Genomic DNA, 19,921 nt, shown 5'->3' with positions numbered 1-19,921 from the left:
GACAGACAGTCCAATCAGTAATTTTAGACTATCCACCATCAAAGATATTTCCTGAATGTAAATGTTAAGAAAATCTTGCATGAAAGTGTATTTCTGAATGCCTGGCTTATGTTCACCTGTTACATTACAATTACATTACAGTAATATTTGTATTTTCTACCTTTCTTTAATAGTCCTTCAATTTCTTTTCTTTACAGCCCAGCTCGCCCCCTGTCCAACATGAACGATGCCATGGCTACTCGCATATCATCGGGAGCCCCCACGCCCACTAAGAGGTACTGTAGGACACCACTGTGATTTGTGGTTTTGGAACTGATGATAAACACATTTCTTCTTTAACCTGAACCACGTTTCTTATTTCATAAAAGCTTCCAGATGAGTTATGCAGTTCATTTCTTTTAGACTTGTGAAGAAATTGAATGCATTTTTGTTATTGTGCAATTGGTTCTAATTATTGTTTGTCAAAGGTTAAAATGAATCCAGAAGGAATCACAGCTGTATGAGTTTAGATCTCCATAGTACAGGGATTGCCAACTCCCAGTCCTCAAGGGCCAGTACCGGTATTAGGGATACCCCTGCTCAATATAGGGGGCTCAGTCACTGATTGGGCCTCCTGTGCTGAATGAGTGATATCCGGAAAATCTGACCTGTTGGTGGCACTTGTGGACTGGCGTTGGCTACTCCTGCCATAGTAGACTGTTGGTGGCACTTGTGGACTGGCGTTGGCTACTCCTGCCATAGTAGACTGTTGGTGGCACTTGTGGACTGGCGTTGGCTACTCCTGCCATAGACGATCACAATATGGGATATTTCAAAGCCATTCTCCTCATTGCCATGAAAGGCCTAACTGTTTCTAATTGAGACGTTCTGCAGTTACACACCATACCTTGGATGTTGATGGCTTCCACAAAAATGTAAGCCAAAACGAACACGCGCTGAATGATTGACCAACATGATGGTTATTTCTATTTGTAGCTGTGTACGGTCTTTGTAAACCTCACAAGTCTCTTTTTCAGATGCATTGAAGCCCTGTTTCAGCAATACAATTAGCAACTGACAGTTATTAGACTTGTGTATTCTAACAGTACTGTGTGCATCAGCTTTTACATTTCTCTCCCCTCTGTCAGGGACACTTGAAACACCAGGGTTGAAATCCCATTCACCCGCCTCCGGAATGTATGTCGTATATACCAAGCCTGCGGAAATGTTGATCTGACAGTACTAAAGGGAGAACCCCTCCCCAATCAAATCAAATCATATATTCAGTGCTTACAATATTTTAGTAATTTCTCCATATAAATCAAATAAGCTTTATTGGCATGACGAAAGAACATTTCAGTAATGCCAAAGCATAAACAATAGGGGTTAGGGTATAATGATTACACAATACATGGGTAATAGTTACACACAGGATTCGTGGGCGTCTCTCAGCCTGTGACAGGTGCTGATATCGTGTGCAGCCAGTTCTGCTCATGTTCAGTTCATATAATGATGTAATCTGCAATAGAATAGAAGCTTTACATGCAACGAGAGAATGAAACGGCCACTTAATACAATGCTGACAAATCCCAGGCGTAAAGCCCATATTGGTAGAGTGAAGAGAAAGAATGATATCAATACAAATGTTATTCAAACAATATAATTCACAAACGTATCCTAAATTGAGGGTTTCGAATGATTTACAGACTACCTGACTGTTTTTGAAAGCAAATACTTATATATGGTTTTGTCACTAAAAATTAAAGTACAAGATCAAACTTGTAAAGAAATATTCCAGTATTTTTTTCATTTTTTACATCTGTGTTAAGCTCATGGAATATTTTGTCAATTCGTATACCGGACCTGAGGAATGGAGGAGAACTCTTCAAAGCTTGTCTTATAGTATCAATTTACTCCAAATAAAAAAGTATTCCCTAATACTGAAGTACTCATTTCCCCTGTACTAGTTTTTATTATCTAACTTATCAGTGTATTAACCTGATTTGAGGATCCATTTTTTCAATTTATTACCATGGTTTCTGAAGATTATATGAAGGTAATTGTTACCTCCGAAGAAACCTACCCTTGAGGAAGTCGCATACAGTATCACGACGATACGTGTTGGGTGATTATTTTCACCCATATTATTTTCTGAGCCGATTAACATAAGTCTTTGAGTTAGATTGCAGTTCCTAAAGCCTACCAAGTGAGTCATCTATATCGTCCTGGACACACACGGCTGAATGGTGGGAAGTGTCTCACTGAGAACAGCTGCAGATCAACTTCTAGCTACAGCTACAGTATACAGCATCCGCCACATGTGAACGTTGTGAAGCTTAGGGAGATCACGGAGTGAATGTCGGTGCAATCTGACTGTGGTATCTCCAGAGGGAAGCTGCAATCTGTGGGGACCCTTTATCTGAGACCTGGAACCAGATCATCCCCTCCTCGGGGACCCCCTCTATTGGAAATGGAAACTGGATATGATTTCAGTTCCTCAGGGGGTTCACCTTTCCGTGCCAAAGGTACTGCACTCTACGTTGGGTGGACTCTCTTGTGTGCAGCTTCAGAGGTCTGCAACTCTCCACAGCCAGAGCTCAGGTGTATATCTACCTTACCACTGTTTCGGACTCTGTGTGATACTTACATCTTCCTTCTGGCTTTTCCTGTCAAACAAATCAAAATGATATGCAATTGTTTTGTTAAACTGTAAAGTATTGCTCCCTTAAGTGGAGGCGTGTTTTTACTCAAAAAATAAAAGGTTGATGATGATGGAAAGGATCCTTATACAGGTCGAACACAGTATGGTGATCGTGAAGTGTCTCCCTGAGATCAGCTGTGGGCTTAGCTACGCAGCACCATGCCCCTGTGAGCACTGCGAGACCTGTCCATTCAAAATCTGGAACCAGGTGATTTAATACCTGGAAGACCCCCATCCGAATACAGGTCCAGTACCACATTGTGACTGAGAGTAAATTGGCTTAACACACTTTACAACACACAGGCAAGCGTGAGGAGATTTTCTGGATGCAGTTATACCATTGATCCACCTCTTTATACGTGGACGAAGATCACTTTACCTCTGTGACTTTGTTGCCTGGACTTGTGCTATTTCATACTCTCTGTACTCTACAGATTACAGATTATCCAATTTTGCTTATTTAGCAGTCCAGTCTAACAAGTTTTTTATGTGTATTCCTCCACCTATCGGTAGAGTTTGTCAATTGTGTCTGCTTGGTTATTGTATCTATTGTTATGCTATTGTCCAATAGGCATCAACCTAATAAATATTGTTCTGCTAATAATTGGAGAAAAGCACCTCTTTTTCTTCTATATATACAATAGATGTGTGTGTACCTTATTTCCTTGATTTTAAGGCACCATCGATTTAATTTCAATTTTCGGGGTGAAAAAAGAAAACCCTACAATACGATTAATACAATGATTAAGCACCACATGTGCTTCTGCAGGGATGTCTAAAAACCTGAACTTAGAGAAGGAAGTTTGGAATCGGTCCTTTACTTACAAGGTCTATCTTTGTCTTTAAAGCCACATGTCAATGTATTGAACACTGTAGCTCAAACTGTCATCGAGGAATCCAGTGCAGCTGGTGCTGTGTATGTTCTTCAGGAACAGGAAACTCTACCAACCCAGGTGAAAACAGAATATACAAAGAGGAAAACCATAGAAACATATCAAGTACTGATAGGTCACAAATTCTTGAGATGGGGCAAAAGATGAATGTAATGAATTGAGATGTGCAAAACTGTCCAAAGTTCCTTCGCTAAATGTTAAGCATTTTATCCCAAAATTTGATGGCATGTGAAATGTTTAGCCAAAGGGGCAATAAGGTGGCCAAATAAATAAGTGTACATCTAAATATAAATAAATACTGTATCACCGGATATTGATTAAAACATGGTGTTTGATTTAAGGGAAGGCCTGCTGAACATAGAGTGATATATACAGATCTAGCTAGACTTACTGGTCCTGCTGTCGAGTAAAGCTATAGAAATTTCCCAGCAGCCCTCCCTTGCAGCCTCGTTTTTTCAAAGACATCGATTCTAAGATACATCCCGATTTGAGACATGTTAAAATGGGAAAAAAGGTGCGTCTTAGCATCGAGGAAATAATCGGTAATAGATTTATTATATTATTTCACAAAGAGAATGCATATTTAATTATCGTTTGCCCGATTGGCTGTGTTTTCTAAACTGGTGGAAATAAATTATACTACTGACTGCTGGTTTACAGGAGTGCTTGTTACATTCTACTGTGCAAATACTGGATGGAAACAAGTGGCGTTGAGCCTGTACTGAGCGGCAACAATTTTCTTTATGCCCTAAAGAAACTTTTATACTTTAAACACAGAAAACGAATGTATACATTAAATCCGGTGTAGATCAATATTATGGGCGTGTTTGGGTTTTATCCTCTTTACCTTACTGATAAAGTCTTCACTTTTGAATAAATCCTACATTTACAATAAAGAACCATATAACTCAAGAAAAGAGATTCTCACAAGGGTGTCCAGACACCGAGCATAGGTGTGTCTCGCCCCTCCGCCGTGTCTCGCCCCCCCCGCCGTGTCTCGCCCCCCGCCGTGTCTCGCCCCTCCGCCATTTCTCGCCCCCCCGCCGTGTCTCGCCCCTCCGCCGTGTCTCGGTCCCCCCGCCGTGTCTCGGTCCCCCCGCCATGTCTCGGTCCCCCCGCCGTGTCTCTATAACAACATTGACACACACTGTACTATAGGCCGTCCCTATAGCACAGCAACCTTAGGTGGCTTAAGGAAAACTCCTAGGGCCTGCGGGGTGCCTATCCTATGCAGGTAGGTCCCTGCACCCACCCTACTCGTAACATGGGCCCTGGGCCATGGCTCCCCGGATTGGTTACCGCTATGAACCCCCCAGTTGCCTCACACTACGCGCAACGCGGACCTGGGCTATGGCTCCCCGGACTGGTTACCGCTATGAACCCCCCCAGTGCCTCACGTCGCTTATCTCACCTAATTCCTGCAGAAACGCTCTGCAGGCTAACACTCATCCCACTTGTCCCTTACTATTCCCCAGCTCTAACTACAGCAAGTGACAGGGGTCCCTAACCTGAGACTGTCCCTGGCAACACTCACTAACCTAGTGGGGAATCAGGGCTAACTTGGACCTTAGGGCCGCTGGCCTAATGCAGGGAGTCCCTGACTCCTGCACCCTGCCTCTTTCCTTGGGCTCCTGACTCACTGCCCATGCAACTGCAAGCCCGCGAAAATGTATCCTCTTGCCTCCTAGAGATCCTGCAGCCCTATTGGCTCCTATGAAGCACCTGGTGTGCTTGGCCCTAAGCCTCATGACACACTAACTAAATTAGGGTGTGCAGCCCCTTAAGTACCAAGGGGGAAGGTCCAAGGTCTGAGCCCAGGATTGGGCAGAACACAGGCCTTGCCCTGCCTCCTCCCCTGTCACTCAAGGAAGCGGATTGGTCCTGACACTGCCCGCACTGTTACCAGGGCTTACATGTCAGGGAGGGCATACTAGTAGCCAATCCAGACAGGTCTACACTATGTAAGCTTATGTTAAAATAAAGTAAGTAAAAGTAAGAGTGGAGCTGACTGTATCTGTCCACTCCACTATATACCCTCAGGATATAAACAGAGCACTTTCATAGTGCTACTGACTATTAGGAGAGTACCCTTGTTTTAATTTTATTGAAATTTTTCTACCTTACACAATATTGTGCCTTATTTTAACATATACCCCCAGGGTCCCCTTTGTCCCCTTACCTCCTGGGCGGCGGAGGCTGGGGAGAGTGTGTCTAGACGCGAGGGGGGAAGCTGCAGGCGAGTTGCGGGCAGTCAGGAGAGGTGACGGGGTCGCCGGAGGTCTGCGGCAGCTCCCTTCACAGGGCGCCGCCATTTTGAATGTGCGCGCGCTTGCACAGTACGGCTCGCGCATGCGCAATGATGCCCAGAGCTACGGCAATTATCAGAGGAGCTTTGCGCATGCGTAATAGATAGCGCAAGTGGCGGCCAATAGGGAAGTGGCTCTGCGCAGGGACTACATGTCTCATGAGCCCCTGGGACAATGTCAAGTTATACACAACAGCCAATAGGGCTCCCGAATTTCCCTGCAACAAGGTGGATACATTTAGCATGCTCAGACCTTGTGCTTCAGTCTGAGCTGGGACACCGAGAGGTGAGGGTGTGTGTGCAGGGTGTCAGTGGCCCCTGCACTAGGCCAGAGACCCCTATAGACCCCAGCTAAGACCCGACTCCCCCATAAGCTTGTGACTGCTATAGGGACAGGCCTAATAGAAAGGGACACTGCCACTGTAGTTGCAGAGTGTCGGGGACACAGCACGACGACGCGCAGTATCTGCGGTATGTGGTCTGGGACCAGACCACCACCGAATTAGAGACTCTCTTCATAGTGGGACACTTCAGCGGGATTCCACCCCATGCAGAGGCGGAGGCTTCGCTGACGACAATGTCGCTGGATCAGCGGATGCCTGCTTGCTCTTCAGCCATACCCGGGTGCTGGAGCACCTGGGCAGTTAACTCAACAAGTGCACCAACAACAACAACAACACTCTTAGTGTGGGCAGTGCTGTCACACACACACTGTGTGGGTTGGCTCCTGTGGACACCGGGTGGTTAGGTGCCCATGGCACCTCAGTACTTTGGGGTAAACACCACCAGGGTGTGGACAAGGCGGTTGGGAGCACTGTGTGGTTACAGCCGTGCGAGGCATGCAGTACATATGTTATTCAGTTATATATCAGTTCTTATCTGATGTTCAGTAAACCTGTTATATACAAGTGTGTGTATTGCATTGGGGTAAGGGGTATTGTGTGTAAGGGGTATCCAGCAGTGCTAGGATCCTTAACAGGTGGAGGTGCTGTCACCGGACGAACCAGGTACACCCAAGGCTCCCTGCAGCGGAGGATCTAGCCTCCTGTGAGCCTACAGGTAGCAGCGCACCACACGCAGTCACCCTAGACACCGGGAAAGGGGGCTACATACTTAATAAAATGTGTTTTTACTTCATCATCATCTTTTCAACTAATTATTACTAGGAGGTGTGCACCATTTTTCTTGAATCTCTATATCTCCTGTACCCCTTAGTACAAACCCTCTTTTGTCTTAGGCTATTGCTCGGGTAGCACCTCCTTAACACATACATTTTTGTAGCGAGGTACAACATATATCCTTCTACAATCAGAACCCCCCTGAAATAAGAGCACCTTGACTTCATCAAGTGAATCGCCATCTGGGAAGCATAGAAATAACCAGGATAGGCACAGTTCTTTGGTACCTGATACCATGGAAAATCCTACCCTTAACTTGCACGTTTTGGTTTACTTAAAAAGAAAAAAAAATCTATGGAATAAAGACCTCCAAATAAGCAGGAATTGTTTTCAATATTTGGGCGCACTTTTCACAAAAGTTTTTTTTTTTTTGTTCGCAAACTCTTATTTAAATTTTTTTTTTAATGTAAATCGGGGATGAACCTTGCTTGGTTTTAATTTGCATTCAGCTTGGATTCAAAAGTTTGTGACGAAGTGAAACTGCCAGTTGAAGCTGCCCATTGTTGATATTTGTACTGTATGCTGTCCGGCAGGCCAAATGTCTGGCAGGCTGTCACGGCGTCCGGCTGGCCAAATGTCTGGCAGGCTGACACGGCGTCCGGCAGGCCAAATGTCTGGCAGGCTGACACGGCGTCCGGCAGGCCAAATGTCTGGCAGGCTGTCACGGCGTCCGGCAGGCCAAATGTCTGGCAGGCTGACACGGCGTCCGGCAGGCCAAATGTCTGGCAGGCTGACACGGCGTCCGGCAGGCCAAATGTCTGGCAGGCTGACACGGCGTCCGGCAGGCCAAATGTCTGGCAGGCTGACACGGCGTCCGGCTGGCCAAATGTCTGGCAGGCTGACACGGCGTCCGGCAGGCCAAATGTCTGGCAGGCTGACACGGCGTCCGGCAGGCCAAATGTCTGGCAGGCTGACACGGCGTCCGGCAGGCCAAATGTCTGGCAGGCTGTCACGGCGTCCGGCAGGCCAAATGTCTGGCAGGCTGACACGGCGTCCGGCAGGCCAAATGTCTGGCAGGCTGACACGGCGTCCGGCAGGCCAAATGTCTGGCAGGCTGACACGGCGTCCGGCAGGCCAAATGTCTGGCAGGCTGACACGGCGTCCGGCTGGCCAAATGTCTGGCAGGCTGACACGGCGTCCGGCAGGCCAAATGTCTGGCAGGCTGACACGGCGTCCGGCAGGCCAAATGTCTGGCAGGCTGACACGGCGTCCAGCAGGCCAAATGTCTGGCAGGCTGACATGGCGTCCGGCAGGCCAAATGTCTGGCAGGCTGACACGGCGTCCGGCTGGCCAAATGTCTGGCAGGCTGACACGGCGTCCGGCAGGCCAAATGTCTGGCAGCCTGTCACGGCGTCCGGCAGGCCAAATGTCTGGCACGCTGTCACGGCGTCCGGCAGGCCAAATGTCTGGCAACCTGTCACGGCGTCCGGCAGGCCAAATGTCTGGCAGGCTGTCACGGCGTCCGGCTGGCCAAACGCAGCCCTGGGAATCTGAGCTGCCCCAGTAGCTAGTATCAAATGAACAGGCGCAAAGAGCACATTTTTACACTAAAACTCACTTGGAAGTGAAGATAATGTAAATATATATTGTACAGATGTTATACATGCTTGGAAAATGTATAAATATTATAATTGACGTTAAATGTACTAAAATGACATGATAAACTAGCGCCCCTTCTGCGTTTCATGATCTGCCCCCTGTGGAGAGCTGGTTAAAGAGCCGAGCAGTATGGCCTCTCTTCTGATGGCTCATTGCCTTTATTATATTTATGTTTTTCATATCTGCTCATGTAAACAAGCCGCACGTGGAAGAAGCAATGGAAGAGATGGCATTTCCCATTATCTTGCCAAGAAGAGGCAGATGTCGTCTGCGCGCCGTCACGCGGCTCAAAAACAAATGGCAACCAGACAATTAAAATGTACATGCGCAGCGCGCGCTTAGACTGGAACCGCAGGGCGGCAGGCAGGAGAACAGACCAGGGTAATAGTTTTCTTCAGGTGACAGCTGCGTCACGTGAGCAGTTCTGCCAATGATGGCGAACCGCTCCCGGCACTCCACCCGATCTCCTCCGGCTGCCTCCTGTCTGCAGTGCGCATGCGGCTCTGCCGGATCGCATTGCTGACCTCACCAGATAGCGCGGACGCCCAGCCGGAGCTGGTATAATCGTAGCCTTAGTCTTCTGATCTCTCCCCCCTCCCATTGCTTGTAAAACGCTGCTTTAAACTTTCACTTCCAGAACAATGTGGTTAAGATTTGACCATCCTGTAAAAGTCGAGCAGTCCATGAAAGACCTTTCCAGGGTGGAACATGGAAATATTCCACGGCTTGTCACACACAAGTAACCAGAGGTTCTCACAGCTTGTTCTAAATCCTAAATCTAGTTTTCTTTGTTTGATTTTTGGTGGGATTTCTTTTGAAGCAGTAAAAAGGTTGCATATACAGTAGGAGCTCAGGTAATTTAAAGGAACACGAACTGCTATGTGCTTAGTCACATTTGAATACACTGAAGTAGCGGCCTCCCTCCCTTCTGAGTGGGTACAGTAAATAATGCAGTGTTGAATTAATGGGTCTTACACTTTTCTGAGTTGGTTGTTTTATTGCCTTCAGAAGTAAAGGGGTGCCGACTCAAACTGAATTCACACTGCTATAACCTCTTTAGAGGATTCCCATATGCATCGTTCTGCAATAGGACACCATTATGCATTGAGAGCCAGATTTAGTGACTTTTTCTGTACCCACTCAGGGAGTTTCCGCCACAGCGTGATCAGCTGCCAGTAATTACAGTTCAGGTTCAAAAGAAGAATTGAGCGCACAGCCCGAGGGTCAGGGTCACGTGGATAAAAAAAGGAGGTACAACAACCCTCCTACGTGTTTCGCGCGGAGTGGTGCTTTGACCCTGCTCGATTCTTCCTTTGAACCTAGATTTTGTTTTTAGAAAGACAATGAATATCACTATGTGCCACCCTGGCTTATTAATGGAGGGAAAATATTAACTGGTCATCGGATTCAGCACACAATATTCAGTCAGTTTAGATCCAAATTTACAGAGCCATTCATACCCATAAAACATTATAATACCCCTCTTCCTCCATATACTCTCTGTGTTCTTTAGTTTGGTACCAGAGAATATGTCCTGCACTCTCCAATATGCAATGTACGTGGACAGAAACACAGTGCCACTGATTTTGTTCACTGGTGTCACGGCACACACCAGCCAGGCAGTGCTTCAGTTTTCCTGTTTCTATCTACTCTATCTATCCAGCCCTGCAGAAAAAAAGAAGGTTCTTTGACCTGTTCAGTTAATACCCGTACTCTACACAAGGGGGGGCTCAACTCCAGTCCTCATGCGCCCACCCCCCTGTTTACATTGTTCATCACATTGTTATGAAAGCCTGTTCGTTTTGCATCCAACAAAGATTTTACCCATACAGCTGTCATTTAAGAAACACACACATGTAAATGTCATTTACTCACCCATAATGTGTGTTTTTACTGCACAGAGTGTGTTTCATGGTGGTGCTGTGCATGTATTTCTATTGTACTCATGATCTCCATCTCTTTGCTGCTGGAGAGGACAGCGACGAGTTGCATGTGCACCCAGCAGCTAGTGCTGGAGTGGTCAACTCCAGTCCTCAAGGGCCACCAGCAGGTCAGGTTTCCAGGATATCCCTGACTGAGCCACTGATGGAACCACTTGTGCTGAAGCAGGGATATCCTGAAAACCTGACCTCCTGGTGGCCCTTGAGGACTGAAGTTGCCCAAACCTTGGGTAACAGGATTGCTTCATTATTTTGGTTAACATTGTGTTTGATTTCTTTACCTTGATTGTTACTAGGTTACAAAACAGCATGGACACAGCCAGTCGGTTAACAGATGAACATACACTGATAGCAGATTATGTGGCACGGCTTCGGAATGGGACACGGTTAGTGTTAGGAAGCTTTATATTTCAGCAAAGAGTTAAAAAATATATAGTATTGTTGTTCTGTATGAAACATGTAATAAGCAATCATTGTATAAGTGCAGCTTGTATTTATTAATGAACCCATTTGTAATTATTGTATTTATTGGCTACGTAAGGCATGCTGTGCTCAGATTTGTGTCATTACAATTTTAAACGTGTTTTAGATAACAAAATAAAGTGTTATACTCCTCACAGAATAGCTTCTGTATCTGAGCTTCATACATACAAATATACTATTATTATTTCATTAGAAGTGCCAATAAATTCTGCAGAAAGGCAAACAAAAATTGAAGGTTACAACATGAACATACTGGTGCAGTAGGTGTAAAAGCTGTAAAAATGTTACAACAAAAATTCAGTTATCAAATGAGTTTATTCAGAGTGCACACAAAGGAGACAGCTTCAAAACAAAAAGCTCTCACCCAGATAACACGGTATGCCATATATTTATACCCTAAAAACTAAAGCTCCACCCCTTTATGGGGGGGGCTTGCACGTCACTAAATATGACATCATTTTGTAATACATAACAATACTAAAGCTGATATAAGTTTGCAATACATAACAAATGATGTAAGTGTGCGTCAACTAAAATGACATAATCTTGTAATACATAATAATACTGGATAAATGTACGTAAGATAAAAATCATTTTGGGGTTAAATGTGATGTTTCTGTTCTGCCACCTGGCATATGAGTATGAGAAACAAATTCACTGTAAGAATTTGAGCTTATCTCAGATTTCTAACAAGGCTTCTCATAACTTCTGGCCTGTTTACACTTTCATTTGGAGCTGATTGGATGAGGAAAGATCAATAAAATCAGCTAGGAGCGAAAACATTCCATTCTGTTTCACACGTTCGTTCACACAGATTTCCTCACATAGAAAGATGACATAAAAACTTATAAAGACAAGACAAGATGGCGGACTAAAATAGTCAAACAAAATGGCTGCTTTGACCCTAATGCTGTTACGTCAGACCCCCTAATGTCTCAACTTTGTCAGTCCCTCCTCTGATTATTTAAAACATTGTTTTTTGAGAATTATTGGCATGCTTTTAGTCCAGAAACACGTTGGGAGGCACAGGGGTGCTCCATCATCCGATAATGCTTGAGGGTATAGGACAGTGCAAGAGGGTGCCTGCCAAATGTAGTCATAGTCTCGTATGGCGTTGCGGCCAATTTATTTTCCAGAGTTAGAATACTGTACTTGGCATCTTCTTTTTTCAAGGGACTGCTGTAAATTGGATCTGCAAACAATGGCACCATGTCTGCAGAGGGTGTAGCACATTTGTGGATTATGCCTTTGACAAACGTGACACAAACATAGATGACAACGAGTATCACAAGCACACACATTACCGCATTCAAAAATTTCGCTCCTAGTGATCCTACCAATCCACCAAGCCCCAAAGGGTCCCAGTCTGTGTCACCTTCCTTCCTAAGTCTTTCTTGAATTTCTATCTTGTCTAACTCATGCTGTACCTTGCCACATTGATCTTGGATGAAAACACAACATTGTTCTTTCCATAAACTACTTTTCAGCCCTGAAATATTTGGTGTTTTTCTCTTGTTTCTGGTTGTTGGATGCACTTGATCCATAAATGATTGGTGTTGCTAGTGTAAAAATGGATACAAAAATGCTAAAAACCTTATTTTATGCAAGTGACCTTTCTGCTGCTAGCTAAAGCAAATGGCATCTATCTCTACCATCATATATTTTGAGAATTAGCACAGCATTCTATTACTGAGAATTGAAGGGGGTTGGTATCTGTGGAAGTGAATGCATGATCATCACTCCTGCACGCATCATATACATCATTCACTCAGAAAATCAGAACAAAAAATGTCTGCGTTGGTCAAAAAATGGCTGACTTGTGATCCTTTCCTTATGGCTGACACACGCCCCTGGGTGACCCCCTCCTCTCGGTGGGGGTGCAACACACTTCTGGATCAAAGTTTTGCTGCACATGACACATACATAGAGAGTGATGAGTACTGCCAAAACACATACAAGAGCATTCACAAGCCTCACTTCCAGGGAACCAATGGACTTTGTGGACTTTGTGGTGTTTGTGGGTGAGATGGTGCTTAGTGTAGTGTTACCTTGACCATGGTGATAGATATATGCGATGTATAAGGAACACAGGCAGATGTGTATTGCTGACAAGGCTCTGTAGAGAGCATTCCCACGACAATCTTGTCATCTCTCTGTGGGTTATACCTTCGCAGACCCAATGGTGCATACATTTTAAAATTCTAACTTAAACACACTATAAAAGAATAAAAATATTGAGTCTTTGATAAAAATGAAATGTTCAGATAAGACCAGGCCTCTGCCTGGTATCTTATTTTTCCTCGTTGGTTAACGGTCAGAGTTTTATGACTAGTCAAAACGTTAACTTGATGCGGCTGTGCTTTAGATGACTTTGGTCTTTGGTGGAACAGGAATGAGTTTTATGTGAGCCACGTGGATCCTGGAATCTCTGACACTTTAATTGCGGTATTAGTGGTGAGAAGTATTTGAAATGGTCTTTTCATCTGGGATGAAGAGCATGCTTGTGTAGGAACTACTTGACCTATTAACTCCGTCTCGCGTAGGTGCACTTTTATCATACCTTATGAGTAGAGAGACTCAAAATATATTAGATGCATACAATACTTATTAATTGTTTTATTACAAATAGATGGTCCTTAATTTGTTCCTTTGAACTACTGATAGTCATAAGTCATCCCATAAGTGTCTCATAGGGAGATAATTTATACCTAGGAATAAATTTTGTATCAGTGTGTTTACTACTGTCTTAACATCCGCATATAGACAGAGGTATCTCCTATTAATGCTCCTCATATTTAAAACTAAGCAGCTAATGTGGACTTGACTGTACTACAATCTAAGTTCCTAAGACTTTGGGGCCTCATCCAATGTCAAACCAATTGCTTCCATAATCAACTCTATCCTTTCTGCAGGCCATATTCCTAAGACCCGGATAACTGCCAGAGCTGTCCCAATCTTCAAAAGTGGGGACAAAAACACTGTCTCAAACTACAGGCCAATCTCTCTTCTCCCAATACATACTTGCTCTCAGTCATGCCTCACTGTCATCTCCTCTGATGCAAATGGTATCAACCTTTTCATTAAATTCTAACTAACCTTAAAACTCACCCCACAAATCAAGCATCCCATAGCCTTCACTCATGGCTATTATCCCACACCCAGTCACTCCTACTACCCATTGTGGCTAAGCACTGCCATCTACAGCACTTATTCCCTCACCTGCTATCTATGTAAATTCCCCTCAAACCTTAGATTGTAAGCTCTTAAGGGCAGGGATTTCCTTTCTTATTGTCTGATTTTGTTGACTATACCAAGCCAAATTTCCCTAGCCAATTCCAATCTGGCTTTCAACCCAAAACTCCACTGTACTGTAACTATTCTGCTAAAAGTTTGCAATGCCTTGTATATATTGTATACCCTGCTCACTTATGTAACTGCATTTGCAACAATGTATCACCTGTCCTTTAACTCTATGCCCAGGACACACCCAAAAACAAGAGGAGACTCCTAAAGCACCACTTCCTGGCAAAACATTCTACAAATAAATAATAAATTAGCAACTGGGGTGTTGTTTGCTTAATCAGCAGAATTAGAATGATATATTATACAGTGATTTTAACAATAACTACTGCTTATCTAAAATAGGACACACTTCACACTAATTTCTTGTAATATAATCTCTTTGCACAGTGCCGAGAACACTGCCAGCTTTATTTTTAAAGACACCCAGCATTATTTTTTATTTGACTACAAAATAATTTCAGAGTTTGTTTATCTCGGGCAATAAGCCAGCCCGGGCGTTTCGCCAAAAGCAGACCTAGCAGATAACAAAACCGTTTCTCCGTCTTCTAAATATTAATTACTGGATTGAAACTTCAGCTCAAAGTTAAAAATGGAGCTCTCTCCACAGCAATAAAAACAAAAAATTTTATGGCCTCCCAAAAATAAAAACGGGACAATTATACAACTGAGGTTAGATACACACCATATATAATTTAAACAATACGTGTGAGCTGAAAATATTTCCAACATATCCTAATCCTATAGACATGCAATTGACGTGTTTTTACTGGTTTACACACACAGAAACCACAATACAGACACACAAAGAACAGAGACACAAACTTCTCTCCTATATAGCCAATCAACTTCTCATAAATAACCTGCTTTTGAAACTAATTTTTTTTTATGCTCGGGAGCTTTTAAGTTAATTTTCGTATCTTTTGCACATTCCTTTGGAGAAAGGGGTCGCCGCGGTCTGTGCTGCTGTTATTCTGATTCTCTTTCTAGTTGCCATTAGAACAGAAGGAAAAATAATATTTTCTGGTTTAAAAGGCCTATTCGTGTGTCCAGTACGAACAAACCTTTTAATTTTTTACCAGTTACAGGGCTACTTTATCATATGCCCATTCTTTTCCGTTCTCTTCTATTCTCTCTCTTAAGGCTGCTCTGCAATTACTGGCAAAATGTCGTGCCTTTTTTTTACAATTATAACACTTTCTGTCCCTTCCAAACAATATACACAGTCTCTAATTGTATCCCAATTTCTGCATATAAACCTTTCATAAAAATAACCCTCAATACCTACTTCCTCAACACCATCATATGCCTTGATTATCTATCGGCAAATTCACTTGCTATTTCTTTCCTATTCACTTTCTATTTCACTTGTTATTATATTAACTTCTGTCCTGGCAATGGTTAAAATAAATGCAGCGGGACCCTCCTGTCCCTCAACAGAATTATTTTAACCCATATTAACGTAAGGTATGTTTCCCTGTGGGATTCAAAAACACACGAGACGGCGCTCCCTGAGCTTATCAATCCCACAGAAAAAGACCCCTCTTTCATTTAAACATCTGCGCAAATTGTTGATAATAGTACAAACATGGCATTCTCTGGCCAACAAAATATATTTATATTGTCTCTTTTCGTTCTCTGTATTCATTCTTTATTATTTTGTCTGCAGACACACAATCTTTTGAGAATTTTTGGTTTCCCATTATTCCCCTGTTACAGCAATCAAATTTAATTGACCTGTACAGTACTCCTGATACAATAATCAAATTTAATTGACCTGTACAATACTCCTGATACAATAGACAAATTTAATTGACCTGTACACTTTAGCGTTACAATAATCATCGCAAGCTGATTACGTACAACTCTTTTGGCATGTTATTGTTCTGAATAGTGTAAATATGCAAATAGGGACCTGTCACGAGACTGTTCCCCAATCATATTTTTTCACCATAACTATACCAAAGAAAAAACTTGAATTACTTCAGCAGGTCCAACCCAGTCCTGATTAACCTTATACTTTTATAACATGGATACAGATAAGACCTTCTAAACAGATATCCATGAATAAACTCACTTGCTATGTTAATGACAAGACAGAGCAAATGTACAATCAGGGACCCGTCCTGCTCAGACAACAAAAATATTTATCACAACCCAGGACGGTCTGAAAACAATCCCTTAAGCATACAAACACTCCCTCTCTTCACCAAAATCACCAAAGCTTTTAACGGGACTCTCACTTTAGCCCCTAACAACTCTTAACAACTCTTACACTTTAAAATTATTACAGGAACAGAGAATAATAAACTCACTTGATACTGCTGGTTTCCGTCACTCAGAGAAACACCCTTTAAGGACCAGCTCTCTACACAGCACTCAAACAATTTTAAACTCAGGCTTTCCTCAAAAGGTGCCTTTTACCTTGATTCTTATGAGCGCTCAGGTTTGAGTGTCCGAGGAGTGGCCTGTTCAGGTGCTCTGCATCCGAGATATTGGAAACCATCCTCTGCTACCATCTGTAAAAGCTGTAAAAATGTTACAACAAAAATTCAGTTATCAAATGAGTTTATTCAGAGTGCACACAGTGGAGACAGCTTCAAAACAAAAAGCTCTCACCCAGATAACACGGTATGCCATATATTTATACCCTAAAAACTAAAGCTCCACCCCTTTATGGGGGGGCTTGCACGTCACTAAATATGACATCATTTTGTAATACATAACAAATGATGTAAGTGTGCGTCAACTAAAATGACATAATCTTGTAATACATAATAATACTGGATAAATGTACGTAAGCTAAAAAATCATTTTGGGGTTAAATGTGATGTTTCTGTTCTGCCACCTGGCATATGAGTATGAGAAACAAGTTCACGGTAAGAATCTGAGCTTATCTTAGACTTCTAACAAGGCTTCTCATAACTTCTGGCCTGTTTACACTTTCATTTGGAGCTGATTGGATGAGGAAAGATCAATAAAATCAGCTAGGAGCGAAAACATTCCATTCTGTTTCACACGTTCGTTCACACAGATTTCCTCACATAGAATGATGACATAAAAACTTATAAAGACAAGACAAGATGGCGGACTAAAATAGTCAAATAAAATGGCTGCTTTGACCCTAATGCTGTTACGTCAGACCCCCTTATGTCTCTACTTCGTCATAGGTAAGGAGGGACCTGTTCTGAGGGACTTACAATCTACAAGAAAGAGGGAGAGGAAAATAGGCTACAGTGGGGGAAAGAGTTTTGTGTGTATCTAAAGGCTGGGATGACCATGTCTATGTAATGATGCTGTGGGAGTATGTATAAATCATCTTCAGCGCTTGTCCACCCAATGATGGATGAAGGCTTCCCCTGTCATCTTACAGGTACTGCAGCTGCAAGCCTCACTTCGCTTTGTTGCTCTAACAAATGATCTAACTTCATCCTCCCATCTTACTTTTGGCCGTCGTCTGGTTATGCTAATATACGATTTTCTTCTTCCCAATCATACATCTTTGTCGTCTTTAAACTTCACAAACGGGCAGAAGACCATCCTACACCTTCAGTTACACGCATATTGGGATTGCTTGTTGTTTAGCCGGTAGCAGCCTGGTCTCATTTGATATTTTCCCATCTTGTTTATTGTTAGCAATTCTAGCAGTGTTATCTGCACTTCCAGCTACAAGTCTCAGAAAATTGCATAAATGTTAAAATATCCCCATGCATCTCGAGCAAGCTTCAGCAATTTCTCAGATCGTGTTTACATTCTCTGTTGTAATTGTTGAGGTTCTTGCTCTTTGTTTTTGTATTTTAATCGGGTTTCCTCTTTCCATCTCTGCATTAAGATGTGATTGGCAGAGAAGCAGTCAGTGATCACTTCAGTCATGCGTCTTTTGTTGGCTAGGATATAGTCAATTGAATTCTTTTTCTGTTGAGTCCACTAATACCCATTTTCTGTGTGGGTTCTTCTTGAAGAAATAATTTATCATATAGAAGTTTTCACATTCTGCAAATACCACCAATCCGTCTCCACGTTCAGTCCTGTTACCGTAACCATATAATATGTAACCAGGTAAATCCGAAGATTAACCCACCAGGCGCTCAGAAACAGTAACCGTAACCATATATACCAACTGAAGCGTTGTCTTTCTGCCGGGCATCAGAATATGTATATGTGCTATATGGGTTTTTTTCATGATCAAATACAGCAGCTGCATATCACAATAGTTGTTTTAATAATGGACAATATAAATGGATGGAGCTTAGTGGAGCCGGAGATGAGTTACAATAAAATGATTTGTACAGTAGCTGCTCATCAACTATTTCACTTCTGATATAAGTAGGTAAGTGGTGTTTATGGTGCATCACCATAGATAGCTCATAATTGTATTGATAATCCTTTATACCATAGTTGGATCCAGGTTTAGGGACATAAGGTATAATTCATAACCTCCCAGGGTGTGAATCCAGAGGCCTGGTGGTTCCCACGCGGGTACCCCAAAATAGGTCTCTTATTGATGGTACTGTATACAACACCCTGGGGAAATAACTCAGTTAGTCCAGTATTGGAGGGTAAAATAATAATGGGCATACGCCCTTTACCTCCCTTGGTGGTGTCCTTGATGCGTGGATCCGTTCTTGCGTGCAGTCCTCTCAGGATAAGCATAAACAGTGAAGGTGTAGAGGAGCACAGCAACGTTTCTTGGCAGCTTACCAGCTAGTGGATCGCCAAAATAAGGGTAACTCCAGGCAGGGATTAAGTATTAAAAGAGTACTTTAATGGTCAGTGCAAAACAAAACAAAACAATGGTAGGAGCGCACCTACGCGTTTCGTCCGTAAAGGACTTTCTCAAGTAGGTGCGCTCCTACCATTGTTTTGTTATGTTTTGCACTGACCATTAAAGTACTCTTTTAATACTTAATCCCTGCCTGGAGTTACCCTTATTTTGGCGATCCACTAGCTGGTAAGCTGCCAAGAAACGTTGCTGTGCTCCTCTACACCTTCACCACTTCTGATATAAGACTCACTTTTGTTCCTGAATTTCATGTTGTTTTTATTTTATTTTCATCCACTTGTTTTGTTTACGTTACACTGTATTTTCATTGAAATTCTGTTTGCATTGCTAGTGTTTAAGTTATCAAAGTTTATAACATTTTATGAATTTTAAATGTTTGCTGTGATAAGTTAACAGACTGATTTGCCCTTTCAGAATGTATGAAAGGATCCTTTCATTGTTTGCCAAGTGCTTATGGACACACGAGCGCACGTGTTGTACTTCTGATCACAAGTCTGCAGTCTTCAGCAATCTCTCACTCCTTTTCTACTTTTCTAACTTAAAAATATTTGGTTACTATGGCGATATTAAAGAGTGCACGTCCTCTATACTTAACCTGTCACACATGCAAGCGGTTAGTTTATTATTATCATTATATCAAATATGATTTAATGACAGATAGTTGTACATACAACTAAGTTGCAAAGTCTGCATTTAGTTTCTTTTTAATAGATCATATATTATCTATCTACTCCCTGGAGCACAATTAAAAGTATGAACT

The 19,921-nt window shown here is 42.8% G+C and overlaps 1 protein-coding gene across 9 annotated transcripts in view; it reads left to right on the top strand.

Annotated features, from left to right (window-relative positions):
• The window catches only part of DTNB (dystrobrevin beta), a 339,918-nt gene that overhangs the window by 232,035 nt on the left and 87,962 nt on the right, over positions 1-19,921 (top strand). For 7 of the 9 annotated variants that reach the window (XR_012800852.1, XM_075595326.1, XM_075595324.1 and 4 more), the window contains 2 exons: positions 198-275; positions 10,892-10,981. Coding sequence is in view for 7 of the 9 variants with exons in the window: in XM_075595326.1 (XP_075451441.1) it covers positions 198-275; positions 10,892-10,981 (168 nt within the window). In the remaining 2 variants the exon portion in view is untranslated. The remainder of the gene's footprint in view (positions 1-197; positions 276-10,891; positions 10,982-19,921) is intronic. The other 2 variants (XR_012800853.1, XM_075595325.1) reach the window with 1 other exon arrangement.

Source organism: Ascaphus truei, chromosome 4 (genome assembly GCF_040206685.1).
Source record: "Ascaphus truei isolate aAscTru1 chromosome 4, aAscTru1.hap1, whole genome shotgun sequence".
Classification (NCBI taxonomy): domain Eukaryota; kingdom Metazoa; phylum Chordata; class Amphibia; order Anura; family Ascaphidae; genus Ascaphus; species Ascaphus truei.
Note: the sequence above shows the minus strand (reverse complement) of the source record. Positions and strands in the feature narration are given on the sequence as shown.